At 47.0% G+C, this 13,313-nt stretch overlaps 1 protein-coding gene across 1 annotated transcript in view; it reads left to right on the top strand.

Annotated features, from left to right (window-relative positions):
• Positions 1 to 12,006, top strand: part of LOC144119181 (arylsulfatase B-like) — a 56,184-nt gene extending 44,178 nt beyond the window's left edge. Inside the window, exons 9-10 of the mRNA XM_077651870.1 lie at positions 3,686 to 4,203; positions 9,584 to 12,006. Of these exons, the coding sequence (XP_077507996.1) occupies positions 3,686 to 4,203; positions 9,584 to 9,766 (701 nt within the window). The 3' untranslated portion in view covers positions 9,767 to 12,006. The remainder of the gene's footprint in view (positions 1 to 3,685; positions 4,204 to 9,583) is intronic.
• Positions 12,007 to 13,313: the final 1,307 nt, after the last annotated feature.

Here is a 13,313-nt window from a genome sequence, read left to right as displayed (position 1 = left end):
GGCTTTCAGCGCAAAGATACAAAGGGTACAAATGTTCCCGCTATTATCATATGAAGAACAGCATATAAAAGAATGTGCTTTCCTTATGTTTTCCATAAATGCTTGCGGCATGATTTTCGTATGACGTTCTAAGCATTATAAACATTTCGTATTTATTTCGGGTATTAATGCGGATGCATTAAATAGCTCATCCGTAACAAAGCCCGGTGTCGTTGACAGCAGCAGTGGTCCCAAGAATCCCAGGTGACGTTACCGTGGTACAAAAGAAAAATAAAACTTCTTCCGAAGGTACGGGGAAATGAAAGCAGGACTTCCAGACTGTGAGGCGAGGATGAAAGCCATATGCCAGAAAACCAAGTTGCTTCCTGGCAAACATATTTGAGCATGGTATAATCGTTGCCTTGCGATTGATCAGGTGTGCCATTAAAAAGGAAGTACAAAAGCAAATAAAAAGGCAAATAAAAATAGCAAATAATAAAAAATATTTTCCCTTTCAAAGCGCTTAAGTAGTCGTGAGTGCCCAACGTTATTCTTCATTTGTGTTCCCCGCATACTCCCTTTCGGTTGCGTATTTTATACATGGTTTCCTTTCGAGGCGAACAAACGTAAAAGAAATCGTGGACTCGATATGTGGAACGTTTCACCAGGCTATGTGGACGACTTCACTTTTCCTGCATAATGAGGCGGTTGTGCCTGGCACGTGAAAGAAGAGGTTAGATAGAATCTTTTGTAAAACAGCGCGAACAACGTCGTACAAGAACAAGACTGACACGGCATGACGACTGCTCTCAACAGCGCTCGTCCCGTGTCAATCATGTTCTTGTCCGACGTTGTTCGTGCTGTTTTACAAAAGATACATCTGCACCAAATAGGCCAACTGAACGTCCTAATTTACATGGAATGTGGACCTACTGTGTGCGTAGAAATGAGAGCGATAAGTTCGTTTAAGCTACTGCACTCAAAACCACCACCCCTATAGCGGCAGCGTTCACATGTATCTATAGTGTTTGCCGAGGGCGCACACTGACGCCCAAGTCCCTTCAATCAAAGCTGTCGGAATATATATGCTCAGTTACTTCCGGACTTCCGTACAGGCTATCAGTGAAACTAAACAAAAACACTGGCTTGAAAATACCCCCACGCTCCGCATTACTTGCACGAACCCGTCCTCAAACTAGCGCTTTTAGGACGACAACGATCGCAGCAGGGGCAGCGCGCTCCGTCATAAGCAGCTGTTGGGCACTGGCGCTTTCTGTCTTGTCCTTTTGATGCCGCCATGAACGCAGTGTCATGCTGGTTAACAAGCGCGCGCAAACGCACGCTGGCCGGTACTGCCCCTGCCCAAGTAGCACAAAGTGCGCTGTGAGGTGGGGGCCATGATGGTCCCACCTAGGCAGTCCATGTGGGGCTCATGTTGGGTTCGGCAACTACTGCTTAGACAGGTCCCCTGTGGGCTCTCTGCAAATCACCCTGATGAGTCCCATATCGGACCCATGACCGCAGCCCAAATGTGGGTGCCTACATTCGGCCTGGATTACCACATGGGACCGATGCTGGTTCTGCAGCGGCCAGGGGCCCATGTTGGTTCTGCAACTGCTACCTAGATAGGTCCCCTGTGGGCTCTCTGAAAATCACCCTGATGAGTCCCATATCTGACCCATGACAGCAGCCCAAATGTGGGTGCCCACATTCGGCCTGGATTACCACATGGAACTGATGCTGGTTCTGCAGCGGCCAGGGGCCCATGTTGGTTCTGCAACTGCTACCTAGATAGGTCCCCTGTGGGCTCTGTGCAAATTACCCTGATGAGTTCGATATCAGACCCATGACAGCAGCCCAAATGTGGGTGCCTACATTTGGCCTGGATTACTACATGGAACCGATGCTGGATGTGCAGGGGCCAGCCCACACATTCCCCACCGGCTGCCTTAGTTGGTATTTTCGGGCTTCTTCAATTGGCGAAGAAGACGAATATGGGTTCGAAGTTGGTGGGTACAATGAACAGTGGCACGTGTATTTATCTGGTGCGTCTTGATCCTTAAACTCTGAATCTCAGGAAAAAGTCAGTTTTCCAGAAGTTCGTAAACAATATACTAAAAACCTACTCTGTTTAACAATTATAAATAATTTTAGCATAAACTATGGCAACAAATGAAAGCGGGAAAAAAACTATTGTTGCTGAAACGTTCACGACGTTTAAGTAAAAAAAATTTCTTGAAATGCGATATTTATTGCTTTTCAGCGCGCGATGAAAACACGAAATATATTTCCATGGTTTCATGAATTAAGTCCCATGAAAGAACAACGAAAGCGAAATATTTCAAAATAAAATTTATCATTGTGTCTGGCCTCGCATTCGATACAAAATTTTTAATTCTAGTCAACTTTTCTTCTTCGTAGAAGCTTCGAAGAGCGCTCAGATGAAGAGGAGGGTAATAGGGAAACACTATTAGTTCAAAAAGAAGGAAAAAACTGAACTTTATTTCCACGCTAGGCGATCAGAAGACGTTTATTCGTGATGCTGTCGATGGCTCAGTCGAAGGCCCAGCATGGGAGATCCATGTCCGAGCTGAGGAAAACATTTTTTCCGGAAAAGTACTTACTTTTAACTGCATTCATACAATCGCTAACTGGCCCAATTTTTTGAAAACAATTAGTGGCGGTCGCTTTTTGGGTCTGAGACGTTTCGAGTGGTATGACAATGTATTTTACTAGCCTGACAGCGCTGCTGCCGGTCGCTGATAATGCACCTTCTTCGGTACCGAAGCCAGCGCTGGGCCGTACGGTTGCAACCATTAGTAGCCAGTGCTGCTCCTAGTTTCGCGCACAGTAGCTTTCCCTCCTCCCCTCCCCCCCTCCCTTTTTCCCCCAGGCATGGTTATCTCGCTAGCTTAACTACTATACTGGTATCGCTTTAGAGCAGCCTGCGTGATACTCGGGGCTGTGATCTATGTGTGTTCGACACGCCTTAAACACACATGCACGCTACATCTAACTTCGCCGCGGCAGATTATGCTCGAACTGGCTTCATGAAAGTGCGGCGCGTTTAAATTCATGCATTTTAATGCGGTAGCATAACGAATCCCGTTCAGCGGAGAAACAGCCGTAGTTTATGGCATGCCTAGAAAATCGGATTGGTTGATTTGTTCGTGACGTCACAACCACGTGGCCTCACGCAGGTAATTAAACCCGCCCAGAACCATCACACAGTAGAACAGTGATGACGTCACTGCACAATTCGTCATTCGTCTGAGGTGCCGTGATGTCATTCCACTCCCGTAACGTAGTGCCTCCGAAGAAAAAACAAAAAAACCAATGGCGCTGAAAACCGAAATGGTCGAGCCGGGACTCCAAGCGCTGCCCCTTGGGTCGTGAGCCGGATGCGCTACCCCTCGACTACTCAGGGAAGCCTTGTGTCTATTGCTGTAAATAAGAAAAATAAAAAAATGAAAATTAAAGAGAATAAAATAAAATAAAGATGAGTGTCCCTGTCTGCGAAGCAATTTGGAAAGCGGACCTCAAGCCGCTGGCGGGACGCATTAACGATATCGCCTCATACCGCCTTGTTGGAGCTTAGCTGTCCCCCGAATTTCCGCTCATTGTACAACTTGGCAATTACGGCTCTGCAGTCGCACTGAAAACCTCCAACGCAGGCATTTTTTTTCTATATCGCTTCTGTAAACAGGTGGCCATGCGACTGATCTGGGCACGTTGGACGGCCTCGACCTGTGGCCGTGGCTGCGAGAAGCCGGATGTGGAAAAGGAGCTTCATGGCCACGTAAAGAATTCCTCGTCAACGTGGACGCTGATTATGGCCAGTCAGCGTACCGAGAAGGCGACTACAAATTGGTGTCGATTGCCGAACCGTCGGCGGAGGCCATGTCCGACTTTTACATAGACGCCAGCTTCAATCGCCGCATCCCCACCCCAGGCAATTCGCCGCAATGCGGCACAGCGGCAACGGTGAAATATCTGAACGCCCTGATGATGTCGTCGCTTACGTGGAAAAAGCTCCAGCGGTTGTACAGCTACTCGGACGCCCCGAGGCGGGTGCATTCCAGATGGCGGCAACGAGCTCTGGTGCATTGCAATCCATGGAACTTAACAACTCTGGGACCAGAGCGGCTCCGTGATGGCTACTACTTGTTCGACCTGGCACAGGACCCGTGCGAGCTCAGTGACTTGTCGTCTCGCCTGCAGCCGGTTAGTTTTTATTTGGCTGCTATCCGCAAGCGGCTGCCTTAACACAATTGAAACACCCACAACAGTTACTATTCGCCCAGAATCACTGATTGACCATTTTGTTACGCATTTTGATGAAAATAGCATTGTGTGCGCTGTGGTTCGTTAGTATCTTAGTCAACAGTTCCCGATACTCCTTTGGGTGAAAGCACATATGAAGGAAAACCGGCCCGTGCTTGCTTTTAGCAGGCCATAACTGAGTAAAGCCTTGTTTCTTTCAGACAGTCTGACGTGCTCTGACGTGCTCTCTATGACAGACGTGGAAACTGACTATGATAGTTTTTTTAATAAATTTTATGTCCTTCACACCGAAAATTTTTCTTAAAGGGCGCAAAGAATGCATGATGTCACAACTGCTCGAGGAGATGCACTCTAAAGAAAAAAAAATGTACCAAGACTTCAATAATACACGTGATCCCGAACTACTAGCAAAATACAGTCCTCAGAAATAAGTTAAAAAAAAAAACGCTAAGATGTCCAGGGATTCGTATTACTACGGGAAATTCGAATCTTGCCACGGTGATTCTTGAAAGCTATGAAACCAGATTAACAACTTTGTTTTGCGCACACAGCAGACTAGCTCTCCTCAAGAAGCATTTATTCAAGGCTAGATGCTAAGTGGATAGGAATTAGCAGAAGTGTTTAATCAACATCATGTGACGCGAGAATACAGAAGTTCCTATAAAGTTCCTATATCATATGATGCTCGTATCAGGCAGCGCAGTGATTCTATGTATCTGAATCTAACTACATGTTCTGAATTATTCACTGCATTCATGAATATGAAGAACAGCAGATGCCACGATGCGGATAATTTGCAGATACGGCCCCAATTTTAACACATATATTTAAGTTTCGTATACGGAGCGTTCTCACGGCGCATGAAAATTGCTAATGTTACAGCTTTGTATAAGAAATGCGATAAGCGTTGTAATTCAAATTATGGGCCAGTTTCTCTGCTGCGAATATTTTCTAAATGACTCGAGAAGTTTATGCACAACTGAATATTGTGCTTTTGTGACAGACAACAAGTAATAACAGATTCGAAGTTTAGCTTTAACAACTATAAATCAACCGAGACAGCATTACTAAGCCAAAACGAGTATATCTAACAGTGTTTCGAGGAAAGGAAACTTGCTCTTGAAGTTTTTAGAGGTTTTTCACAAGCCTTCGACTACATTAGTTATACTTTTGGCACACGCCAATGAGCACAATGAACGCCGACGAGGTATAGAAACAGAAGACAGCGTGCCTCAGGGCAGTATCCTTCGACGTCTACTTTTAATTTATACATTAATGACATCGTTAATGAATGCCCGCATCAGAACTGTGTTATGCATGCAGATGACTTCTCATTGTGGTTTTAATCAGGCACACGTGAAGATGTGATAAACGAGGCGAATAGGACACTACCAGTACAATCCATCAATGGTTCCTTAATAATCAGTTGAATATTAATGTCGCTAAAACGAAGGCTGTTTTCTTCAAAAAAAAATAAAAACATTGCTATGCCATTCGATCTTAAGCTATGTTTGGAAACGATGGACGTTGTAGAAAATATTAAGACATTAGGCGTAAATTTTAACACTCATTTAAGCTAGGACAATCATGCTAACGCTGATATCAGTAAGCTTTCTCGTGTAACGAGTATCATTAGCAGCATCGTCACTTACTTCCATGCAAAGTTAAACTCCTCCTGTATAACTCGCTCTTTATGTATGCCCCACGTTGTATAATAAAAAAGCGTCTCTAGAAATCAGCCAAAGGCTCTTTTAGTATAGCCCGGTGGACTGAATACAAACTGGCAGCCAATGAGTATGTAACAGCACCTAAACACGCCAAGGATAGCTTTCTTCGTAATACCTTGCATACATGCTTAAAACCGACATAAAAAATTGTGGCGTGTCATTAACCCCAAAGCGGATGACATCATAACCTTGTCTGACAGCTCACCCAATGTTATTTCAACTAACGAATGTGCGTCCGTGCATAACGAAGTTTTCCTGCGAAACTTTTCTTCAACCGTCGATATTACGATTTTACTCTCCAATCCACGCACGACATGATTGCCCACCAGTCAGCAATGTTTCCCATAACCAGTGAAGCAGTAGGCGTCGAATCAATAATTTCATTTCTAAAACCATCTTCCGCTCCTGGGCGCGATTTGATCAACGCGGAATTTTTTAAAAGCACAAGCTCTTACTCTTCCATTGTAAAGCGAATGCTTCACTACTCCCCTCCGTAGCTTCTCCGCCGTGTGCGCAGTGTGCGCAGTGTGCGCGATTTAGTCTAACCGAGGAACCAGGTGACAGCTATGAGTTCACTCAGCCGACGCCGCCGCCACCGCCACCGCCGAAACCGAGCGCTCGCTTCTGTTTCTACAGGCCTTCGGCGTTCATTGTGCTCATTGGCGTTGGCGTTGACAACGTTCTAGACTGTAATGATTTTGAGGAAAGGAAGGGAGCATGACTGGCTTCCTCGGTCAGTGGACGCCTCAATCGCGCTTCGGGGTACGCGGCAGTGAATAGAAAGAGATGTGTGCTGCATGCATTAGCGCTGACAGCATTGTGGCGAACACGCGGCACTGCAGCCTTCTTTCGGTGGCCAACTTCTCGCGATCAACCATTAGTTTAACTGCCACCTGCCAGGGTTGCAGGGTGGGCGCGCTGCCTATCCAGTGTGCCTATCCGGCGCACTGACGCCTTCAATCTGCGCTCATCTACAGAAACTGCGACAAGATCGCCGACATCATAAAAGAATGCCGCCGCTTCGAGGACGCCAAAAGCCGACGGATCACCCAGCATATTGCACGCCTGCCCAACACGGCTGCGTCTTCCTCCTGCCAAGATCTTTGTTCTCGGAACCAGCCGACCTCACCTGAGAACGTTACCCGTATTGTGCGTCGTGAGCTTGAAGCAATTGGTACGGCTCCCTTAGCAACTCCTGTGGCCGACCAGCCATTGACCCTTCCTCTTATTCAAGCAATCGTGCGGCAGGAAATTGCCAGATTGGGTTTAAACTCGGTCGCCGCTATCCCCCCCCCCCCCCCAAGTACCCAAAGTCCCTCCTGTTTATCCTGTCCGGCCTGTTTACGCCACTCCTCGACCACGCAATCCCTTCGAGTGGCGTACGCCTGACGACAGGCCCATATGTTTCAATTGTTCCCGCGTAGGCCACATCGCCCGTCATTGCCGCAGTCGATGGTACTCCTCCCAGCGGACCCGTTCCTCGACTCCCCCTTATCGCCCCGACGCTCCCCGCTCATGCTCTTTCTCGCGATCCTTGGACCCATCAAACCCCACCACCGACGTCTCGCCGCCCCGCTTCAGCCACTCACCATCCCCACAGCGTCGCCAGTCCCGTACGCCGCAACGACCACGCTCTTCCTCTCCTAATCCTTACGGACGATCACAGGCGGAAAACTAGCTTCTGCAGCGTCTAGAGGTGATGCTGCAGTGACGGCCCGGCCCCAATATCTTCGTTTAGTTCTTCGTGCCTCACGGAATTTTTTTACCATAAAAGTCGATGGAGTTGCCGTCTCCACTTTAGTTGACACGGGCGCCCGCATTTCTGTGAGGAGTTCCGACCTACGTCGCCGCCTCCGCAAAGTACTGACGCCTGCTCCTAATGTTCGAGTTGGCGGTGGCACAACGTCCCCAGTCCTCGGCCTGTGTGCTGCTCGTGTAACGATTTATGGTCGCCAAACCACCGTGCTCTTTACCTTTCTCAACCACTGCCCTCATGAAATCATACTCGGCCTTGATTTCCTTAGTGAGCACGCAGCCCTTGTTGACTGTACTACAAGTGTTGTTGAGTTCGACCTACCGTTCCTCATAGAACCACCTGCACCAGTTGTGCACCGTCTTTGTACTGCCGAGTTCACCCGCTTACGACCTGCCGCCGCTACTTACGATTTTGCCCTTATCGCTCGTCCCCTCACTGACCTACTGAAGACCGACCCCGAGTCCTTTTCGAAGGTTTCTTTTCGAAGGAACCCATTGTGAAGCGCGTAGAATCCCTATCCTTATCACTCTCTGTGACATACTGCAGGACTCCATAGTATTATTTTACAACAAGTTATTACGGCAATGGGCGCATCCTTCTACAAAAGGTACTTATTGATCCCTCTATGTCCGCTTGTAAAGCTTTCTAACACTTTCTTCTTTGCTGCCTGTGCTTCTTATGAAACGAAACTTTAATGGGGCACAGAGACGGTGCCCACCGACGGCAAAGGAAGAAAAATTAAGGGGGCACTTAAGCTCCGCCTTAAAGGAATGACGCGATAGACTTAATGGGTCAGTGCCAATTTATGCGGAATGGGTCACCCTCGACTCTACATTTTTAGATCCCTGGGAATACTCGCACCACTCCTGGCACAGTGGGGGAGCCATTAATGGATGCGCCACTACTCTGCGATGGTAGGTGCTCCCGCGGGTGCGGCTTGTGCGACCCAGGATGCTCTTCCCGAGCAAGCTCTCGCGACCAACCATAAATTTAACGGCCACCTGCCACGGTGGTAAGTTTGCTCGCCATCCGGGGAGCAGGTCGTGATGACTCGAAAACCTCACGCCAATAGGTTGCTTCTACGGAGATTTTTCGCTAACAAAATCAACGACGACACCAGATGCTCTGCACAGCAAGAGCCTTGATGCTATCGCGTTAAAAGCCGGAGTACTGCTATGTATTTCATCGTCTATCATCCTCGCGCAAACGTTTTGATGTAGAGTATGTGGAACGAAGCTATGGAAATAAAAATAATAGGTGTAACGTTAAGAGACCGGAAGCGGGCAGAGTGGGTGAGGGAACAAACCCGGGTTAATGACATCCTAGTCGAAACCAACAGGAAGAAATGGGCTTGGGCAGGGCATGTACTGCGAAGGCAAGATAACCGCTGGTCCATAAGGGTAACGGAGTGATTTCCAAGAGAAGACAAGCGTAGCAGGGGGCGGCAGAAGGTTAGGTGGGCGGATGAGATTGGGAATTTAGCAGGCATATGGTGGGCGCAGCTGACAAAGGACAGTGTTAATTGTAGAGACATGAAAGAGGCCTTTGCCCTGCAGTTAGTATAGTAAGGCTGATGATGATGATGGCTCACTTCTGAGAAATTGTAGTCGCCACGTGCACTCAGTGGTATACATATAAATCACTTATTTTAAAGGCACTTTCCGAATTAGATATCAGGACCCCTTTAATAGCGCTTGGAGGAGACGTGCTCTGTACGAAGGACTCCACTTTTCACTGGCATAACCAGAACTTTTTTCCACGCTACGTGAGCTAGTTTTGCAAGCCTACTTGGGCCGTAACCGCAACTTCGTATTTTCTGGCCTTGTCTGAACTCCAGGTGGTGGCCAGGATCGCCAGAAAGCTGCGTGCGTACGAGGCCGCCGCCCAACCACCGAAGCGTCACATGGCGGATCCGAGGGGGATGCCCGAAGTCAACAACTGCGTCTGGGCGCGTTTCCAGGACGTCGAGCAGACGGCCAGTCGCCGCTGTCCTTGCCCTGGACATACGCGCTTTGAATAGCTCTGTGCACTCTGTTTGTCTAAGGGCGTACGAGCGCGGAGTACGAGTGTAGAAGCCGTTAGAAGCGTCGTCGTCCTTTAAAATATTGCGCCTTAAGTTTTGGGCTTGATACTTGGAACTCCAAACAGAATAGCGCTGTAGTTCGTTCTGCAAATCGTTTACTGTATCTGCAATGTAGCGACAGGAAAATCATATTTGACCCCCTTCTTTAGTTTTCACAAGAAATTTTTCAAGGCTTACCCTGGAGTCAATGTTGCCGTCGACCGTTATTAATGACGTTCCCACCAGTATAAACCGTAGCAATAATTTGTTTCCTGGAGACTGGATCATTTGAAGAGAAGTCGGGAGCGCTGAGGACCATTCCATACTGAACGCTTGGCAGAAAGGTTTGCTGATTGTTGCTCCAATTGGGAGACAGGAATGTTACAAGTGTATCCTCCAAAAAGTAGCAGTCAGGTGTGAAATTAAACAACTGACATTTCTGTGACCAAAGTTTATCAACGCAATAACTTCGGTGGTACCTTACCTGGTAATTTCTGATAGGCGATGTCATCGACAGCATTACATCAGTTGCTTTGAACGAGAGAATCGGCGGAAGTCCGTCTGGTTGGGATTGAAATATTAGAGCTGACGAACGGTGAGTTGGTGACATCAACCTACATTAATAAATACTGGTTGCTTGCAGTATTCAATTTTATATTAGCTGCCTCGACTGAACTTTCATCTTCTGCCATGATGCCCTCCCATTGCATTAAAGCAAACTAATCATTGAGATAAGAAGGTGTCGGTTTTAGTCTGTGTTACTGTCTGTAAACGTGAAATGAACTACTGGGACGAAGCCTACACTGATGCTACATGATTTTCAAATTTTCGGCTGAAAGCAGGCGTAGGATAAAAACGTGACAAATGTTTGTCAAGCTCTAGTCTCATTTCTAATTTATAATTGTCACTCTGTTATGCTCACTTGCGTTTTTTAAATGGTGCATATTGCCTCATTTTTTACTCTTCTTGACTTTTGCTTCGCACGCGTTTTCTAAATGTCTACCAATCTCTTACCAGGTAGTAATTTTTAGTTTTCTAATGTTGAAAAAATCTTTTTTGCTTCGAGCCACCTTTGTTGGTCTTTAAGTGAACGATGAGCGCAAACGCTAGAGAGTCCACTAAGAAGAGACAATCGCAAGGACTGCATATGCCCTTGTGCTTCTATCTTTATGGATTGTCTATTGTTTGCGTTCATCTTTCGCCATAAGAATATCATAGGTCAACTAGACCCAAATTAAGTTTTGGAGCGATTGCTACATTACGGTAGCATTTCGAGCCTTCAGCCTGGCTGCGCCGCCACGCTGTCCCGTAATTGGTCACGTGGTGCGGAGCAGTTGCCGGCGGCGCGGCGCCATAGCTGATCACGTGGTTGGTCATGTGGTTGGTCACGTGACCTGTCACGTGGTGCGGAGCAGCTGGTGCTGCCGGCGGCGGGACGCGCCGACGAAACCGAGCTGCCGCAGCCGTGCGCATGCGCCGTGTCAAGTGGGACGAAGTTGAAGAAGGAACGCCCAGCGAAACGAAGCGGCGAGATACTGACTTAGCAATTCAACTGAGCAAGTTCCACTCGGCCAGCTGTAGCTATCACGTCACTCCAGGCTTAACCAGAGCTAAACCACCGGCAATTTTTCTGAAGCGCTTTTGTTGCTACTCTTGTTTTATTTTGCACCGCTGCTCTGTATATTCTCTGTATTTATTTTGTCTGTATTGTAAGCATCTGCCAAGCTCTCACAGAGAGGCTTCTATTATTGGGAATATAGCACTGAATAAATTATTTCCACGATTGAACTGCATAGCACAGACACCGTATAGTGGGATTGCCTAGACATATCATAAATTTCTTTGAAGCTGATATTGTATTTGTCTCTTTAAAGGCTGTTCGTGTTACTGTGAAAATAAATTTACTTCTTTCTCTAGTATTACACATTAGCCAGATTCGGGCTTAAGGAAGGGGAGGTATCGGTCCCCTGTATAACACAAACCCGAATGACATACTGCGCGTGGGCGCCTAATTTTCGTCTTCGCATTGAGACGAAGTGCACCCACACACGAACGAGGTAGGCATGACACCATTCGCGATCACAGCAGCCCAAGCTCACGCGTCCTTTCGACATCTCGTTTTTACCGGGGTGGAGCAAGTGGGAGAATTATGCACTAGCCTTGCTCCTGTGCAGACATGGCAAGGAAACAGCTTGAAATACAACAGCACAAACAGGACGGCATATGCTACGGCACGTGTCTTTACTGCGTTGCGATGTCCATCCTGCCCTTCATCCTTCAGAGGCGCTGATCGTGCCCACATTTTTGAGTCACGGCAGGTTGGGTCCGTTTACCAGACATGTTTTGTGCGCCTCGTCGCAGAAACTATGTCTCCGGTAATTCTAAATTGGCACTCGTCGTGTAGCGAACGCAGGAAGACAACAGCGAAACTTTGTGTCAGAGGCAGCGCACTGAGTTGCTCCGCATTATATAGCGTTATTTTTGGCGCAGCATTCTTGCCGCCGGGACCATACCGCAGCGTTCGGTTTTATTGCACGAGTTTGTTCGGAGTAAAGCGGGGATTTCGCTTTTCTTGGTTGCTTGAAAGCAGATTCCAGGCTCGTGGCGCCGTACAGCATAAAGACGTCTCCTTCAAAACAACTCTAGGTTGTGGACCTCACGGGCCTGTCATGGGTCGGCGCACAGGGTTGTGCGATAACAGAGCTTACACGCGCGCATCCTTTTCTTCGCCTAACTGGAAGCTTGCGCACCCAGACGCGACACGATATAGTGCATGCTCGGCTAGTTCATCGCCAAGTGGAATGATGAAATTCATGCATGTACATGGTCGTGTTAAAAGAAACCAAACGCGTACCAGTACCTATTGCCAGGGATGTCAATTTCAAAGCTCCATTTGAAAGGACGGCAATTTAGACTGAGTTCTTGCGAAATTATACAAAAAATTTGCAGCATAAAAAGTATCATCACATTGTGCGTAATTAAACACTTTTTTTTATTGCTCGAATATTCCATTCTGACATAAGAGGGTTGCCGCTGAGGCAACTTTAATTGTGTCAAGAATTTTTTTCTGACACGGCTTACGTTATCTGATCTCTTAAACATTTTTCTCAACTTCTTTGCCTTAACGACGACACCGCTAAATTTCGAATGACTACTCTGAGAAGCTAACTAAATCGTATAATTTTTTTACATTTATTCCTCTCTTACAATAAAGAAAAATAAAACAAATTCATTACAAAACATTGTGTAAGAAAGCGTAATGCATTCTAGATAGATAAAAAAATTCATAGTCATGCATGATAAATATATTCGTACCAATTCTTTTGCTAGGCCTGGTATTGCTACCGTTGGGAAATCTAAGATGGCGGCCGGGACACGAAAAAAATTTTTCGGTAAAAACCAGCTTGGGTATTCAGTGCCAAAATAATGCATTACACGACGTCTTTTTTTTTTAAGCAACTCGAAGATGCTAGAACGCAAATTATGAACCACGTGTTGAAAGATC

Source organism: Amblyomma americanum, chromosome 2, assembly GCF_052857255.1.
Source record: "Amblyomma americanum isolate KBUSLIRL-KWMA chromosome 2, ASM5285725v1, whole genome shotgun sequence".
NCBI lineage: Eukaryota > Metazoa > Arthropoda > Arachnida > Ixodida > Ixodidae > Amblyomma > Amblyomma americanum.
This window is presented reverse-complemented; position numbering and strand designations above follow the sequence as displayed.